Here is a 19,905-nt window from a genome sequence, read left to right as displayed (position 1 = left end):
CAAAACCCCCAAATTTTTCTCTACACAAAACCCTAAAACATTAGATGATCTAATATTTTGAAATTTGGGCATACCTTATAAGAAATGGCAAAGATGGTAGATGGCGAACTTTTGGACTTCGTTGCTGTCACTGGGCGAAACTTTTGGAGCACGAGATCCTGGAACTTTCTTCTTCACCTTGTCGTGCTTCAGCGTGTGGGTGTGTGGGTTTGTTGGAGTGAAAATGTCGAGCAAGTGTGTGGGTGGGGTTCAAAAGGGGAGGGTCGGTCAGCATGTAATAATATTGAGGGCAAAATTGGAAGGTATTGAGTGAAAAAGTCACGTGAGGAGCACGTGGGTCGAGTTCCGTCCATTTAGACGGAAAAATCAAACGAAAGGTTTAAATTGCCAAATTTTGAAACTTTAGGAGGGTAGATTGCCACTTTTTGAACTTCGGGGTTAAAATTGCAAAACTCCTGAAACTTCAGGGGGGTAAACTGCATTTTCCCCTATCATCAATCATAGACTGGGAGCTACTAATTGAAATACGGTTATCCTATCAAACATGGTATAAGTACACTAATCATCAGTGTGACGTCTCACATCGCCTAGGTATGGAGATGAGGATGTGCTTAAATGTATTAATACACCCTTAATGACAACAACGCGTTTTAAAGCCGTGATGGTCATGATCCCATCAGAACTCCGCAGTTAAGCATGCTTCTGCTGGAGTAGTACCAGGATGGGTGACCTCTTGGGAAGTCTGGTTTGGGGGAGCCAAAAGCGGACAATATTGTGTGTCATTGAGGTGGGGTGTTACATATGGTATCAAAGCCATTGTCCAGCCTGAGATAGGAGGAGCGTGCACAAGCCCATGAAGGTCGCTAGCTGGCGCTCGCTGGGGCAGATGCCAAGAATGGGCTAATCCCTTGGGGGTTGCCAGCGAGGACGCTGGGTCCTAAGAGGGGGTGATTGTGACGTCCCACATCGCCTGCGTATGGAGATGAGGATGTGCTTAAATGTATACTACACCCTTAATGACAACAACGCGTTTTAAAGCCGTGATGATCATGATCCCATCAGAACTCCGCAGTTAAGCGTACTTCTGCTGGAGTAGTACCAGGGTGGGTGACCTCCTGAGAAGTCTGGTTTGGAGGAGCCAAAAGCGGACAATATTGTGTGTCATTGAGGTGGGGTGTTACAATCATACTTTTTCTCCTTAAAGTCTTTTTAAAACAGATAACCTGACAAGCCGCAAAAACTGTGTAAGTCTAAATCTCACAGTCGAGTATGATATGAACTCTTGTTATAGGCATAAGTAAATATGCATTGCTTTGTAGTAAGTAAATGAGGTGTTGCCTATTTTATTATAGCATAAAAAATAGATTTGGTTTCTGAGATGTATAGGTATAATCCCAATGACAATCGTCTATAATTTTAATGTAGAAAACTAATATGTTAATAGGTCATAACTATCACATATGATCTACCCCAGATATTACCAACTCTCAACAGAGTTGGCGCTGACCTGAGGGATCTATAATACAATATTGGTGCATTGGCTATTGTACATTACCATCCATAACACCAACAACCCAATTGAGTCCAACTCCAAGTGTACATCCTGTAGTGATCTACCAATCAAACATAGTTGTGCCAGTTATAAAACAATGATTGGATCCAAGGCCCATATAAAACGCACACATTTGATTTGACCATATATATATATATATATATATATAAGTCCATGGCCATTATACTGCACATACTGGTGTATCATGTCATACAATACATCTCATAAATCAGTTATTAAGACCGTTACTAAGTTGCTCAAAAAGTAATTATACTCATAACATGCGTGTGCTCAGTCAGCTAACATATTACATGTTTTTAAGGAAAACAATCGTAAATATTTATTTACCTCATATACTCGCTCGATTCCTCAGACATTTTGAACCCTTATAATAACGAAACATAGTTTATCGTTATACGCAGTATTAAAGAATATATTATAAACACAAAAGGTCTTAGTCGAGAAAAATTCTAACTAAAAAGTCATAAAACCCTAATTTCACTCATTATGTACACTGGTCGAACATTTGCAGCTTCTGTCCAAACTTTTGGGCTCGGGTCGAACGTTTGATCAGTATATAAGGAACGTTCGGTCAGATGCCAGAATGCATGCATGCTTCTATCCTCAAACAACTACATTACAAATCACATCTTAGGTCCTTAATGAGTGCATGCAATAATAATATAGTATAACATAATGAAAACTTGGGAAAACAGTAGGTGTTCTCAAAACGTTTGAAAACCCTTTCACTTTTTAAAGAGAATAATAATGCAAACTCACCATAGTATCTTCAAGACTTGTAAAGAGCATAAAAATTACCAGAATATGGCTGAGGGTGAGAGCCATCTACTACTCTCACCTCCACTGCCAATCTTCTGTGAGACCCATCATTGTGCCAAGCCACACAATGTGTGAGGGATGGTTTAGTAGACTTGATTGATCGCATCTTTACCTACCAAACTACAATGTCACTTCTCCCTCCAATGAGACAACTCATGGGCTTGATTCACGGTTTCCACGATGCGGGTGAGAGTCGGGTATGGCCGAGGGTGGCTAAGCTTGTGTAGAGGTTTTTCCTTTTTTGACGTCTACACACTTGAGTGGTTGTTGATCTAGCTCTTTGCACGCTAGAGGGGCTTAGTCTGTGTAGAAGGCGATCATGTGACATCTTTTAATAATGATGAGACTTTATTTTGCAATCCTTAACTTTCATGTTTTTTCTAAGAGGCCAAGGTTTGATGTGGATTCCTTTTAGTATTTTACTTTCTCATGGGCCACCTCTTCAAGTATTTGACCAAAATTGATATGGGCCGGTATGACCCTCTTTTTCCATCAAGCTCTGGTTGACCAGCTTAGCCAATAATGTTAAGCTCTCTCTAAGTGAATAGGGAGACGTTGATCAGCCATTTGGACCTAATTGACCCAACCAGTATTGAACCAAGTTGTGATGAATCATAGACACTACTGTTGTCTTTGTATAACGGTTGTTGTTGTTGTTGTATGGTTGATTTCAGACGCCCGGGTTGGTCGTTAAATCTTTTAATGTCGTTAAGGGACCATTGGTCTTCCTTATTTTGCATTGGGTAGATGATCACTCAATGGCTTGTCACAGAATGTATGACCCTATTTCGATTGTCCTTCTTACTCTGATCAGCTGCTTAGCATAATCTAATACAAGGTACATGACAATATGCTCGCCAATTCTTTAATATAATTTGATCTATAGTACATGAGCATATGCTGGCCTACTGCATAGTATAATATGATCTTGAGTGCATGACTATATGCTATCCAATTGTTCAATATATGTTACATATAAAAATCGTACCAAAATCTATGGGCCCAAGGCCTCATAGTGAGAGGTAAAGACCCAAAATGATATGACAAGCCCAGCCCAGTGCCAGAGACATAAGCTCATCGTCATTGCCATTCTATCACGGCCTAAGATAGCTTACTCCCGAGAATGCTACAAATACCACGTCCGCAGTGACCATCGAGCCGACAATTTCGGGATCAAACACATGTAGTAATCGTGGGAGCAATATGCATTGATCATATCAACGGTTACATACACCCTTATATACTCATTGATTACAGGAATAGTTACAAATCGCTCTCAGATCGACATTCATGACAACAACCGATACGCACCATTCTCGGGGTCGACATTGGTTACAAGCATTCTCGGATCGATATCTATTGCTATGAAAGTTATGCGCCACTCTTGGGATTTGCATCAACTATAGGAGCGGTTTCACATTAAGCATAACAGTGAGGGAGCAAAAATATTAACTCCTCCGTATATTACGCCCGGATGCCAGATCCTCCACTCGGTCATCATCACTACATCCACCTAGCCTACCTATAAAAGACATGGATAACAAGGAGACATGTACATGATTCATTCATGCTAAAACCCTATATAGAACTCATAAATGAACTAACTTTAACATTGGAGAAGGATTCGTCAGAACACCCTTGATGTATTCTCTTAACCCTGTTTCTATCTTGCAGATTGAAGGAGGAGCGCTACCCAGAATTATGATCTCACCCCTTGGGTCCACCATACCTGAAACTGTACCAACAGTGTACATGATCATATGTTGTCTAATTGCCAATATAATATGATATGGGGTCCATGGACATATATGCTAGTCATTTGCCCTGTGAGCATCATGGCTTCCAAAAATAATATGTCAATTGCATCATAGTCCCATAGCAATAGCACCTAAACTGGATCGCAAGCTTTCATTGGTATTATTTAGTGGAATTATGGTTATCCAATGGTCGTATAGCAACAATCCTTTAAGCTATTACTGTTATCAGTGGTGGAGGCATGATTTTGGGTTAGGGGGTCAAGATTAAAAAATAAAGTTAAACAAATATTGGTTAAAAATATTAAAAAAATAAATAAACAATTAAATAAAATTTAATTACTATTTAAAACAAATAAAATATACCTTACAGCTTATTTTCTCAAATCTAGCGTTTATTTATTCAGTTGTCCTTGATGAGTCTTCATATTATGAAATGTTGTATTCCGACCGATCAACATATTATTTGAACCATACTGGATTAAAACGATGTCATGTCTTTTCAAATTGTATTTTTGAAAAATCATGATTAACTAGTTGATAATGTCCTTTTTATAAATATGCTCTTTGGATTTGGTCTCTATTAGCATGGTAGTTATAATTTTTTTTTTAAGCAATGACCTATTGACAAATTTGTTAAATCTACCTCGAACAAGCTCGTTTAAAATTTGATTGAAGCTTAATATAATCATTGTTATTTTCCATAATCTCATGTAATTACAATTATATATTCAACACAAAAAAAATATGTAATAAAAACTACATATTCATAGAAAAATAATTTAAAAGAGCAATTTAAATATAAAAACTTAATCAATATAAAAATTTAAGTACATACTTGAAACTTTGCTAGAAAGAAAAATTGTCAAAAGAAATGTTGATTTTTTGCTATGTCTTTTCATTTTACACCTACTAGACTCTCAAAAAAAACTAAAAAGATAAAAAGAAAAAAAAAAAATTGGAAAGAACTACTAAGAAAAAAAAAAAAAAAACCGATGGTCATCGTTCAAAGTTGAACTTGTCTCAAACTTCATAGGAATTGAAATTCACAAATTCTAACTCAATGTCTTAAATATATACTTTAGGTTTTCTTTGTGGGTGTCGTTAAATAGATACATATATTAAGTCGGTTTGGAGAAAAGTCTCTCATTTACCAAATCAAGACATTGAAGTGAACTGTGATTCCTCTTAAGTTAGACCTTGATGCGTTAAACCAACAACATTGAGTTTGCTTAAAAAAAAAAAAAAAAAAAAACAATTGAGTTTTAACTTAAAAAAAAAAAACGTTTTGAGTTTAAAGTTTTGTTGTTTATGACTTATATATATCAAAACAAGAGTTTTGATAAGAACAAAAGAGGTTGATTAAAAAAAAAAAAAAAAAAAGAGGTTGGTGACATACCGACACAGATGTGACCAGTTGAAACAAAAAATAGGGCAATTGACAAGTTTTAAAACAGTTCGTCTGCAAGTCTCAAGTTAAACGAGCGTTTTTGTCAACTAACACAACTCTAAACGGTGCATTTTGAAGAAATCATAACAGGTCGTCTTCCACACTTCGTCTAAATCTAAAAGTCCAGTAACTCTGAAACAAACTAATAAAGACGGGGCAAAACGTCGTGTGAGTCATTTGTCAAGATGTCTAATGAGTAGTACAGATACTGGTGTAAGGAAAATTTGTGGGGGTTGAGGGGAGGCATTTGACCCATCTCGACCCCCCTTCCCTCCGCCCCTTGTTATGGCTCAATGAGATTGTGGTCGTCTAGAAGCCTTTATGATTGAGCAGCAACAATCCCTTGTTGGTTCAACATAAACACTTTATTTGTCTCCCCTAGCTCTTCCGACAAGTCTTCTGGTCTCCTCCATTCTCTCTCTCTCTCTCTCTCTCTCTCTCGACCCCGTCCCCTCTTCCTTGTATTTCTGTTTGTTGTTGATGTTTCTCATCTTACCCATAGATTAAAAAAATAAAAATAAACTCTTACACTAACAGTGGTCATCAAAGGGAAAAGCTGCTATGTGCCATTATGGGAGTAGACTAGGTCAAAATTGTAAGTTGCTGCACAAGGCTATTGACGTTGCTTTGTACGCTTCACGGTTTTGGAAGTGATCAGAAAATAAATCGTTGAATGAAAAAGACAAGCCTAAGTATGATGATTTACAACACAGTTTTCTCGCGCTTGGAACAAGCCAACAGAAAGAAGTATTGTATCAACATCGACAGGAGCTGTATCTTCACATACTAGCCAAAAATAAAATTAAAAATAAAAACCTGAGAAGAGTTGAATAGAAAGTAGCATTATGACATCCTTCTCTGAAAGCTTCAAAAGCAATGTTGTAGCAGAGGTGATGAAGTACCATAACTCCAAAGCATTCTTACCAGGACACTTTACCCAACATCAAAAATGGGAATTCTGGTTTAGTCTATTGCTTCAATGAATCTCCCCTAGCCCTTTCAGCCTTTGAAAAGGACATGATGAGAGAGCCATGGCTGATAAGGTTCCTTCTGCCACGTTAATATTTGACGAATACATTACAATTTATGCTCCCTGCTGGAAAAATATTGTTATGAAGTCTCCTGTCAAAGACGCAATCAGCCATCAGTCATTGAGAGAGAGAGAGAGAGTATCAATTACATGCCATTAACATCTTGATCAGAAAATAATGACCATGAAAACATGAAGATCTTATCATCATGGACAATCATACTCAAAGAGCTCAGAACCAACAAGAATAAGAACATGAAGCACTAAATTTTTATAATTCGAAAAAGGGGAAAGAAACGAAAAGAAAAATAAACACAAAGAAGCTTTAATGAGTTTGCAAAAGCTGTAAAAGTTAAAAGCCATCAGACTTCATTGGGAGAACACACATACTTGATATCTAAACCAATCGGGTGGTATTAGGGTTTCTGTTGTTGATTACAGCATGGGCATATAAACTCCAGCATTAGTTATCAACCTATCATCATCACCATCATTAGAGTCTTCACTCCAAAAATAGATCAATGATAGACATATGAATAACTAGAACTTCATTAGCAATATTTAGACCAATACATGAGGTTTTTGACTCCTTGTTGAATGGGGGCCCAACTCAGTGAATAACAAGTAGCTATTTAACACCAAAATAACATCCAGTTGATATTGATTATAAATCAAATTTTTATACCAGTAATATGTGATAGAAGTAGCCAGTTCATACCCTTGTTGCAGAATGGAGGGCCTTGCACTGTCATTCACATCATGGGAATGGTGCCAACAAACACTGTGTAACACCAGGAAAGGAATATCCACTTACTACCCAATTTTAGCCTCTCCGTTCACTAAACTAGTTTCATCCTTGCTGGAGACACTACTGACTTCTTTACTACTGCTCTTCTTTGAAGTGTCTTTAATAGTAGTGGACCTATCTTTGGCTGCGCCAACCAATCTCCGGATGAACTTCTTTTGAGGGAGTTGAGCATCCTCTGCTGCAGTACTTCTAGTAGAGCTCGCAAGTTTAGTAGTGCTACTTTTGTCCTTGGGCTCTTCATTGTTCTTTTCAGCCAAACCGTCCTTTGGAGCATTCACAACTTTCTTACCTGAGCCTTCTTCAGGTGTTTTTTGCTTTGCACTGGGATTCTCAGGATCTGCATCAGGAAGTAGTGCTCGGCGGCTAAGGCGAAGTTGTCCCTTATCGTTTACCTGTATTCCACTCTCATGATTATCAAGAGAAGTTCTACTAAGTAGTCGAAATCCAGAAAAAAGCAAACTATATCAAGAAAAAGTTAGGAGAGCGAGGATCATTTTATCAGGATTTTAATAAGGCTATGCAGGATCCATCAAGCAGGAAAAATTGATAGAATATTCAACAGTGGGCAACTGCTAAGTAATAATTTATCATTTCATTATCATTACCAGCAAATAATTTAGTAATTTCACCTAACATTTTCATGTTTATTACGATTAACATAGTGAAACCATTTCTAGAAAAAACAATTTAAAATAATTTATGTCAAACCTTTTTATCAACCTTCTGAGTTTGTTGATCTAGTTCAGAAGTTTCTAACACGTGAAAAGTCAGAAATTAATATCAGAAATGAACGAGATTTTGAAAACCCTACCAAAAAAATTGTGACCAATAGAACAGCAACATGTGTTACAATGTGAGACCACTAGTAAAATTCCGAGTCCCCCCTCCCCCCCCCTATTAAATTGTTATCTTATTTGGCAACACTCCCAAACTTTAAAAAGTGACTGTTAGGCTTTAGTAGTGACAAATTCAGAGTCAAAACATATTAAGTTGTAGATTTTGATCTACAATTTTTTTGATAAGTATAAAATTGAGTCAGTATAAAATGTGGTTCAAGAAAAGGTTGGAATTGAAGAGTTGAAGACTTCAATCAGAAGTTCGATCAAGAATGTGTATCTCTTCACATTCGAATTCCCGAGAGGTTTGATCACAAGTTCGATCACACTTCGTTCTATTTTTGAAGATGTGCATCATGTCCCATACTTAACCCAAGAGCCTTGATCGTAGTTCATTCGGTTGAAACGATGTGATCTTTTGAAACCCTACAGTCGCTCCATTGAAAAGATGTGATCGTTTGAAACGCTAAAGTTCATTCGAACGAACTGGCCGCATGCAGTTTTAATTGTTAGCTCACTTAGTTTTTAAAACACAGATTTTACCTCACCTATATAAGCCTAATGACCTACAATTTTCATAAGGTATTGTTCATTACTCTTGGAGAGATTCTTAAACAGTTTTGAGCCAAAACAGACACACATCCTCTCTGTGGTAGCTAAAAATCAAACTATAGAAAAAGCTTCAGCCACTAGAGTTATGAGTTGCAATGGATGAAGCTTGTTTGTAGAGGAAATTCTACATAAGAATGCCAGAGGTTCTGCAATCATTGCGGTGGGAGGCAAACAGGTCATTTGTTGGTGTTGTAAGCTGAGTTTACAAAGATTTTGTAAGTTGACTAGTCTGTAAAAAAGGTTTTTTTTTTTATAGTGGGTTCCTTTAGGCTTAGCCGGCCTCCAGAGTGGCTTTTCTTTTGAAGAGTTCTTCAAAAATTTTCACTTCATTATTAAAATCCCCGTGTTCATTTATTTTCTATTTGCTTGGAATTTGGTGATTATCTTTGTGGCGTTTGGATTGAAAATTGATAAACTTGATAAGTTGGATTGAGTGATAAGAATGAGATATTCACCGAATTGTCAACCTTGGGGTTAATTTAGAATTTTCAATGACAAACCCTTCAAACTATGTAGTGTTTTCAGGTTATTCTTCTGTTTGCATGTTCTATCAAGTTAAACGGAAATCACAACACATGATCAATTTTGATTGATACCATCCAATTCCATGAACTCCATATCAGATAAAATATTTAAAAAAGAAAGAAAAAAAAAAAACCAAACCCTTCGTTGGTCAACCGCGATGGCCCTGGAGGGATTGGCCATGGAAAGGGGAGAGACACACGGCCAAGCTATGTGTCACCATGGCCAGAGACCCACGATCATGTCCATGAAGGTGGGTCCTCCATGCCCTAGCCGTGGTGGATTCTTCTTCTTTTTTTTCATCTATGGCACAATTTTATTTTCATAAATCTAATGTGAGGGTATAGTAGTCAAGAACTGTAAAAATTAGTCATGTGTAGGTCAAATTGGGTGATTACCATCCTGGTTAACAGAAAATGCTAATAGAAGGGTTAACTTGAAAGTGTTGCATTTTTTTAGAGTATCGATTGTCACATTTTAAAGTTTTTGGGAGTGTTCGCAAATAGGGTGAGTGGGTGGGTGACAATTGGAAGGGGTTAAGTGTAGTCCCCCGCCCCCCCTCAAAAAAGAAAAAAAAAGTCTTCCTTCATATGTTCCTAATTGTATCTGGAAAACAGGAGTCAATATGGGCTTTCATCATGTTTACTGTACCCAACTGGTCAATTTTTCATCAAATTAAGCAGTGGATACAAAGCAACGTCTCTCAATAAGGCAGTTAAGCAAAATAAATGCTACTCACCAGATAAAACTTCGCATGCTATAGAATATATTGAAGAGAGAGAGAGAGAGAGGGGTGGGTGGTGGAAGTATCTGGAAAAGTAGTTATCCATACCTCAATAAGTTTAACATCAACGTGGTCTCCAACTTTAAACGCCTGTAACAACAAAAATATTATATAAATATTACCATGACATCTGTTTATGGTTTGAGAAAATAGGAGATGCTTACATCTTCTGTCTTTGCCAGCCAATTTGAACTCAATTCACTAATATGGCAAAGTCCCTGCAGAAAATTTGAAATTTGAGATATTTTTTGTGGATATACTTTTTGACCCCAATTCCTCCCATAAAAGAAATCTTAAATCGGTGTTGCGTAAGGTTTATAAAAAGTAGAGCAAAATCATTCGTTGATTGATATATAAAAAGATAACATCCATTTGATCACATCATTTAAATATTTTACTGCTATAAAACTACAACAAGAGCACCAGCATCCCTTAGAAACATTCTTGAAACTCAAGAAAAAGAACTGGTTTAAGAAGGATATAACTTTAGAACAGAATTCAAACATTAAATATAAACAATTATACTTGTCAGCAAAATAAGAAAATATCAACTGGGAAAGGTTTGTGCTTTTAGCAATTTGGGATTACATATATACCTCCCGTCCAGGTGCTATCTCAACAAAAGCTCCGTAAGGAGCTATTGATTTGATTTCACAGTTCCTGAAAAGAGGAAAGAAGTCAAATATCTCTCAACTTCATAAATTAAAGTCTAGAAAATTAAGCACAGATAATAGGTGGAACTCCTAGATCCTAGTCAACACTGAACTCCGACCATTTGGAGAACTATACTTTGTTATGCACATCTTTGTCTGCAGAATGAATTGCCTACTAGTAAGAAAAAGTAACGAAAAAGGCCAATGCTATCTACCTATAGACATCACCAACAGTTGGAACCATTGTCAGACTACTAATAATAGCTTTTGACTTCTCCAAACTCGATAGATCCTTTGCAGTAATTTTCACCTGCAAAAGCCAAAAATATGTGACATTGTAGTAGTTTAATAATTGAACCCAAGATAAGGTCTTCATCTGATCTTACTATTCCATCATCTTGAGTGTCAATTGCGTCTACCCCAGTTTCTTCAATAATACTCTTGACCTTCTTCCCACCAGAACCGATGATAATGTTTACTTTCTCAGGTTTGACCTATAAAACAACAATACGCCAAGGAAGGAGTACATTACATGTTGCAGGTCATCAGTTCTAGTTGGCCCTGCAATATAACGAGTTCTGTGGGTAGGAAACAAACCTTCATAATGTGAATTAATGGAGCGTACTTAGAAAGGCTTTTTGAGGGAGCAGGTGAGCATTTCAACATTTCAGCTGAATTGTGAAACATGAAGGAAAAAAGAAAAAGAAAAAGACAATTAAATTAATTTCACTTCAAAATGATAGGACAAAGTAGCGCTCAAACTGATTTCACCATATAAAGATATCTCTAAACCATAACTTAAGTCAAAATATGGCTCTATAAAAGTAAGAAATAGGACCACATGGATTGGGTTTATAGCTGGAAAATAAGCACCATCCAAAGAACAAAATATATGGACAAAAGAACCGTGTAAACTAAAAAATAAACAACAGACAATGAATAGTTGCTGAATAGAAAATCATAAATAATCCTTCATGTTCTATCATCATAGGTGGTGTCACAATTGAAGATATCATAAAAGTTCAGTCATTTATCTAACCGTCATTGTAATAAAGGAGACACCACTAAAGTGAGCAATCAAAAGTAAAAAGGTATCCTATATCTCACTCCAAACAAAAATCCTGTTGTATATATGTTATGATCAGAGTGTTACATTCCAATGGTGGTGTTGTAGTTTACATGAACGAGTTTAAACACAAAAGGTAGAGGCAATTCAACTTGTTACGTAGCCTACCACACATCTTATCATATAGGTTTAGAGAAATAATACAATGACTAAAATATCTCCAAACCTAAATGACTCACAAACTTAAATAACGCTTCTAACACTCTCCCTCAAGTTAGAGCATATACATCATATAAATCTAGCTTCGAAAAAACAAGCAAACGAAAAAACACCTAGAAAAACATACTAACACTCACCCTCAAGCTAGAACAGCTTGGAGCACACAATACAAAAACTGATAAAAATAAAAATAACAAGAAAATTCGCTAAAAATGTCAAAGCTGGTCAAAAACTCGCTGGGAAATTGCAACTGGAGGTCAGAGAATCTCGCCAGGAAATATCAAGGACTGGTTGGAACCCACCGGAAAACAACAAGTCCAGTCGGAACTCACCACAAAACAAGGCCGGTAGGATCTTGCCGGAAAACACCAAGAACCGGTCAGAAACCACTGCAAAACACCGAGGCTGGTCAGATCTCACCGCAAAACACCAAAGCCGATAAGATCTCGACAACCAACAGCAATCACGTGAATAACTGGAATGAGAACGACTCCCCCTGACCAACAAAACCGATGGGAGCACCATGTAGCCCAAACCACATGAACTGGGCAAAAACACAACTGAATCGGACATGAAACGTCACCAACTTTAAAGAAGTTGAAATGGTAAGAAAATCACTGAACTGGTCAGAAAACACACTGAACCGATCAGAAATCACATGGAACTGACCTGGAATGAATTGAACCGGGTGAAAAACACATTGAACCGGGTATGAAACTCATTGAGCCGGTCACAAATTTCACAGAACTGGCTCTAAAAGATGCTAAACTGGTTAGAAAACACACTGAATCGGGAAGAAAACCATTGAGCCGGTCAGAAATCACACTGAACCGGACCTGGTATGCATTGAAGAAAACCATATGAACCAGTCACGAAACACCAAGAACTGATCCAAACATAAACAAATTATCAAATCGAGAACATGGCTATCCTTATCCAAGATAGGAAACAACCACCAGCAGTAACCAAATAGCGATCTCCATCTCCAACAGCACGCCGGAAAAATCACCAACGATCAGAACTCAGCGACCTCTGTACACCTCAAAGATCATCGAAGAGCACAAAAAAACTACCGGGAAACACGTGGCGTCCCACATTGCCTGGGTGTGAGAAAGGGGAGATACTTATATAGAGCATGCTCTTTCTAAATGGTCTGAGACCTTTTAGGATAAACCCAATAATAAAATTGTGCGGGCTTAGCCCAAAGCGGAGAATATGACATCATTTAGGACAGAATGTTACATATGTTATCAGAGCCATTGCCCAGCCTAAGATGGGGGGAGCGTGCACAAGCCTATAAGAGTCGCTAGTGAGGACGCTGGGTCCCAAGAGAAAGTGATTGTAGTGTCCCACATTGCCTAGGCTTGTGCACATTCCCCCCATCTCAAGATGGGCTTTGACTCTGATACCATATATAACACCCCGGCCTAAATTATATGATATTGTCCGCTTTGAGCTAAGTCCGCATGGTTTTATTATTGGGTTTACCCCAAAAGACCTCATACTATTTAGAGAAAGCATACTCTATATAAGCACATCCCCTTTCTCACACACAGGCAATGTAGGATGCCACATCACAAAAGTCACCGGAGTAGCCACAAAAACCATTGGAATCACCAGATTTTACCGGATTAGCGACCGAGTACCATTGTGCATGACACAACAACAACGATAACCAACTCGAATGAACCTCGCACGCCCAACAACACAGCCACAAACAACGCCGACAACCACTACATGATAGACAACCACCGTGAAAACACACGGCAAACTGTTTTTTTCTCACAACGAACAACTCTTTTAGAGCCCTATCAGGGTGCTGCCACACAGGCGGTGCTGCCACCAGAGGGACACTCGCCAACACCGAGTCGTAAAAGTTTAACCAAAGGAAGAAAACACAAAACTACAAACGAAACAGCTAGACAAAGGGTCTAAACCCTAAGGCTCTGATACCATGTTGTAGTTTAGATAAACGATTTAGATACAAAAGGTGGAAGATATTCAACTTGCTTCGTAGCCTACCACACATCTTATTATATAGGTTTAGAGAAATATTACAATGACCAAAATATCCTCAAACCCTAATAACTCTTCTAACAGGTGGCAACTTTGCAAACTCTATTTATATGTTGTATTTCATATGCGCAACGACTTAAGAGTTATTTACAAAAGTATGAGGCCACTTAACAATAATCTCCAAAAATTAAAAAAAAAAAAAAAAAAAAAAAAAAAACAGTTTTCTTTTAACACTTTTGGGTAAGAATTTAATTTAATATAATTTGATGACTAATAATTTTATTAGTAAGAGAAGTAAAGCTCGCGTACACGAAAAGTATACAAGGGAAGCCACCACCCTAATGAGGTCGAATATCTAAAAAGTTAACAAGATCTACAAGATTATAGGAAGAAAAATTAGAAACAAACATTACAACCCAGTCTAAAAGAGATTTCAAGGAGGATTTTAATTGAAGCTCACTAGACTCGCGATCCTCAATAGACGCCGATTTCTTTCTCTCCAAATGCTCCACATTGGTAAAGTAGGGATGACTTTCCATATGGCCTCTTTGGATTGACCCCAACCTTGTGTCTTGCAACAGTAAAGTAGCTCTAGTATATTGCTAGGCATGACCCACGAGACTCCAAATAAGGTAGTCCCAAATCTTGACAGTAAACTCACAATGGATGAGGAGGCGGTTAACAATCTCCTCGCTCTTTTTGCAAAGACAACACCAATTAACAAGAGTAAGACCCTGCCTCCTAAGATTATCAATTTTGAGGATTTTGCCCAAAGCTGCCATCCAAGTGAAGAAACGAGGAGGAGCCTTCACATTCCAGGAGCTCTCCAAAGAATTAGACAAGAGTATCCAGAATGTAGTGAAATGTAATAACTCTCAACATCAAACCCACGATTACCTGTTGGGGTCCACAACATTTTATTTGTCTCTCTCGGATGGGTTTTCGAAGAGCACAATATATCAAGGAATGCAACAAGGGACTCAAGCTCCTGGACCGCATTGAGAAAGCTTGGGTTCAAATGGACAGAATTGCTTGAAGCGTCCATGTAATCCAACACTAATTTCTCTTTGTCACAAGCTATGGAATAAAGTTCAATGAAAAAAGATTTAAGATTTGCTTCTGTGCACCACACGCCTTGCCAGAAACAAAGGTGAGACCCATCCCCTACTTTGTAGGAGAACAAGTTGGAGAGATTGCGGGGGTATATTAGACCAAATCAAACTCCTACTACTAGAGATATCGTTGAAGATGAAGACAAGGAAGCTAAACATCAAGTGTCAATAGAAGAACACTCATGATAGAACTCTAGTGTCATCCAACACTCACGTGTGTGTATATATATATATATATGGGCGGTTAGAGGTTTTTCCAAATCCTAAAACTGCTAATCACACCGTTTTAGGCAGTTAGCAGTTAAGGCGGTTAATAACCAAAGGACAGAAAACAGATCCTCCTTTTTGCTCTGCACAACCCTACCCCCATTTGCAACATCAAGTGATGAAACGTCTATGGCACAACCAGTCCCGTCTCCATCGATTGCACCACCACACAAATTTGAAACAGCTCGGTTCTTACCCAAAGGATAATCCAGTGTCCTTGGAAGGTTCCTCTTTCGCCAATGGCTCAAGAAACACCCCAGCCCAGGACCCAGATTCTTCTCATTCTTCATCCAATCCAAAGGAGAGTCGCTGGAAGAAGGAAGCCCTCTCATGGCTTCGAAGAATGCGATTAATTTGCTCAGCTCCCCAAAGAATCTACTCCAACTCTGCCCTTCACGATCTTCCGGCAGCAAAATAAACCCTCCCCGGCACGGCACCCCACATGAGTGGATCTTTCAAAACACCCAGAGATCATTATTTTCAATAGCCTTGTATAAATTAATCACTAACTTGGGTAGTATTCCAACTTTTTCTTTCTTGTAATTTCTTGGTATATGAACTTTTAGAGTTTGTCCAAGAGCTTTTATACAACCAGGATAATTAAGGCAGCTCCCTCTCAGCTTTCTTTATAGAGTTCTATTTACTTAAAAATAAAAATAAAAAGAAAAGAAAATGAAACCATAACTAATTGCTGTACATGCGCTAAAAACATGCCCCGCACTTTACCATCAGGCATGAGCCAAGTATGACGAAAGATTAGAAAGAAATTTTAGTCTTACAAATTAAAGAAAACATGAAGCCGAAGAAACTTTTCATCTTTCCTTTCTAACTAGGGCATCGAAAGGCATGCCTAGAGCTTAACAGAATCTTCACTCCTGCTGAAAGTGTATAATCTTGTATGCCCATGCATACGATATTGGGCATTAACTTATTGTTCATGCATGTTGGTCATGCTATTTATATGCTAAGAGCCATTTGAAAAGAAATTCAGACTAATTACCATGTCAACAACAAGAAGAACTCCAGAGGATCAAAGAGAGAATTTTTCATTAATTCTAGTATTGCATATTAGTGAGCATACCAAGAATATGCTTTCGGCCATCTCTTGCTTGGAATAGTGCCTGTCTCATAATGGGTATAGTAATTCCTCCCACCTATCATAAAAGAAGGGTCAGTGGTTATTACATATAATTATCAAACTTACCAATTTACAGAAGAACACAGATACATCGGATTTTTTTTTTTTTTTCTTAAAAAAAAAAAATAATAAAATTATATATACTATCCAGGGAAGGAGGTTGGATACAGAATAGCATCCTTTATTCATAAATGGCAGTTACTCATAAACAAACAACAAAAGGAGAGAAGCTATAAAATGCAGATAATATCTCACTTTTATGTCCATTTGAAAGGCAGTTATTCCTTCTTCATTTCCAGCAACCTGCAATCACCAATTTGTTTAACTAAACGTGTTATTTTCTTGTTTAGCATGATATCTCAGTAATTCATCTTGAGTACAAGCATTTTCAGATCTTATGGAAAATTTAATTGAAAACCCATCGAACAAACTAAAAATTAAATAACTTGAGTTCTAGAATATGACCTTAAAATCCATATCTCCAGAGGCATCTTCTGATCCGGTTATGTCAGATAGAATAAGTGGAGTTCCATCTCCCCCAAATTCCTGAGTGTCCAGAACCATACCCATTGCTATCCCAGCAATAGAGCACTTAATTGGAACCCCAGCATCTTGCAATGCCAAGCAACCTCCACAAACAGATGCCATGCTGTTGCATAATAGAAATTGATGTTAAGAAGTAAACCTTAATGTCTAAGTTACATGGTGAAGGCCTCAATATGCAGTTCTCAGAAAAAAGAAGAGGTGTACTCTAGACAAATATCCATGACATAAGTTGAACATGCTCTTTAAATTTCAGAAAATACTTGAAACATAGAATAAAAAAAATCACATTTTTTAGTTTTTACTGATCAACTCAATAACCATCCACCTTGAGGAGCCATTGCTTTCAGTGATGGTACTCTCAACACGTATGGTGTAAGGAAAATCATCATCAGAAGGCAGGATTGGTTCAAGAGCTCTCTCGGCAAGCATTCCATGACCAATTTCTCTTCTACTAGGTGCCCCAATTCGCCCAACTTCTCCAACACATGACGGAGGAAATGAGTACTGAAATATTATACAAGTTCTTAACAATCAGCAAGGTTCTAAATATTTTCAGGGCTAATATATCAAAGTTGCAAATCCAAGAAATACAGTTATAACTAGCAGCTTCATAAGCAAGTTGAGAAGCTCCATAAGAATATAATAATGATGATGATGGTGATAAAGCAACCAAATATATATATATATTAAAGAACAAAAGCTAAATAAGCATAAGTGGTGCATATAATTAATTATCATGATTAAGTCACTCATAAAGTAAAACATGCAAGCAGTAGCAGAATGCAAGGAAGAGCACCAAAGCATGATTGTTCCACACAGAAACAGACTTGATTAAAGTCAACAATTTGTTATTTTTCAAACTCCACTTATCAGCATCGCATGTAAACCAGAGAGCCAGCGAGCTTCCTTTTTGCAAACAAAAAGTTTTGTAGGAAGGGGAATAGAATTACAAGTTGACATCGAGTGTAACCTTTCCTCATTTTATTAGCTCTCTTCCTGTACAAGAATTGACTTATTACATCCAAATTTTGTATTAACTTTCTTCCATCAGGACTTACCATTTTCATACATAACAGTAATGTAAAAAAACTTATTATGATCTCATGATTTCCCACCCAACAACTTCACCTTTAAGACTATAGCTCATGCTCAACAGTAACAGTTGAAAATTCAAACAATAGTCTTAAAAATGGAGACGTAAAAAAAATGCAAAGGCCATATAATTTCTCAAACATAGGTTATGTAAAACAATAAAAGCTTAAATATAATGTTTCTAAGAATATTATGAAGCACAAGATAAACCAATTTAATTCCATAATAATGGGCCACAAAATGAAAATTTGCAGGCAATATATAGACTTGAAGCATATTTATAGCTAAGAAAAAATGTCTGTTTATGTTGCCTACAAGAGAGGTTCTCCACATATTATTAAATGGTACTAAAGATAAATTAAGAGACCTGGAGATAAAACCTCTTCAGTTCATCCGCACCCTCAAGGTTGTCTATTCTTTGTGCCATCTGTCTATCACCAAGTGTAGTCACTGCCAACGCCTGTAAACACCAAAAATAAAAAGTAAATTGATGATAAACATAGAAATGAAATAATGAACATTAATAACCTTAAGTATACACATAAAACTGCATTCATGATTATTCTACATCTTATCACCAAAGAGAGAACACACAACAATGTCAACTCCCCGAATAGTTCTCACTGGTCCCACTACTAATCCTGACTAAATGATGATCAAGAGTGTCATCAAAGAAAGTACCTCCAGTATCAAAATTCAGTTATTTTGGGTGAGGTATGGAGACACAGGACAAGGGTACAATATGGGCAGGTCAAATACAAATGATCCTGGAAAAGTAGAAATGACAGAGAAGAGATTGCAATGAAGGTGTGTGTGTCTACATCTAATAAATATAAGTTATTACAAATTCATGATTTATCATGTGGCCTATAAGCTATGTTTTATATTTATTTATGATATATCACAACCATGGTCATAACTATAACAAATGAATGACACAGACATACATCCATTGCTTGTTAAAAGAAAGTCAAAGAAAATAAGAGAGGCAAAGGTAGTACTGAAAATTAAAAATGTATTAATAAAATTATGCACACGGTTGGAAGTGTTGAAAAACATAAATCACATAGTGTACAAGGGACAGCATTCAACATTGACAAGCTAAAAATTTGGCACCCCAGTCAAAACACAAATCTGTTAGAATATATTGTGTGAGATTTGATATTATGGGAATATATTAGCATTGATTGTACTTGATAAAATCATATCAGAATTGAATATATTTGATTTGATTTTATCAGCCATATCATTTTGTATTCTCTCCACATCCCTATAAATAGGGACCTTGTATTGTAAAATTATCCAAGTGAATAAGAGCATAATGTAGCCTTAGAACTTTATCCTGTGGACATAAGTTATAGATCGAACCAAGTAAAATCATTCTCTCTATTTTATTTTATTTCCGCTATTATCTTATTTTTCCATTTGATTATGATTTTCTTCATTGTATCAAAGCCTTTCGGCTAATGCCAGTGTTTCGATCCTAGATAGTAATTTTAATTTTGTTCCTTTTGTTTGTTTTGGATTGTTTTCAATCATAGTCACGAAACCTTTATTTCTATTCTTTATTTCCATTTGAGTTTATGTTCGTAAAAAATATATATATAT

General features: G+C 37.0%; 1 protein-coding gene across 1 annotated transcript in view; it reads right to left on the bottom strand.

The window, feature by feature from the left end:
- Positions 1-6,258: 6,258 nt before the first annotated feature.
- LOC132191615 (polyribonucleotide nucleotidyltransferase 1, chloroplastic) overlaps positions 6,259-19,905 on the bottom strand; it is a 45,201-nt gene continuing 31,554 nt past the window's right edge. Inside the window, exons 13-25 of the mRNA XM_059606700.1 lie at positions 18,665-18,757; positions 17,531-17,709; positions 17,125-17,308; positions 16,915-16,962; positions 16,603-16,675; positions 11,439-11,512; positions 11,228-11,335; positions 11,057-11,151; positions 10,785-10,848; positions 10,353-10,406; positions 10,237-10,278; positions 7,345-7,826; positions 6,259-6,718 (exon numbers count right to left, since the gene is read on the bottom strand). Of these exons, the coding sequence (XP_059462683.1) occupies positions 7,440-7,826; positions 10,237-10,278; positions 10,353-10,406; positions 10,785-10,848; positions 11,057-11,151; positions 11,228-11,335; positions 11,439-11,512; positions 16,603-16,675; positions 16,915-16,962; positions 17,125-17,308; positions 17,531-17,709; positions 18,665-18,757 (1,401 nt within the window). The 3' untranslated portion in view covers positions 6,259-6,718; positions 7,345-7,439. The remainder of the gene's footprint in view (positions 6,719-7,344; positions 7,827-10,236; positions 10,279-10,352; positions 10,407-10,784; positions 10,849-11,056; positions 11,152-11,227; positions 11,336-11,438; positions 11,513-16,602; positions 16,676-16,914; positions 16,963-17,124; positions 17,309-17,530; positions 17,710-18,664; positions 18,758-19,905) is intronic.

Source organism: Corylus avellana, chromosome ca9, assembly GCF_901000735.1.
Source record: "Corylus avellana chromosome ca9, CavTom2PMs-1.0".
Taxonomy (NCBI): Eukaryota; Viridiplantae; Streptophyta; class Magnoliopsida; order Fagales; family Betulaceae; genus Corylus; species Corylus avellana.
The sequence above is the reverse complement of the archived record's forward strand: the minus strand, read 5'-3'. Positions and strand labels throughout refer to the sequence as shown.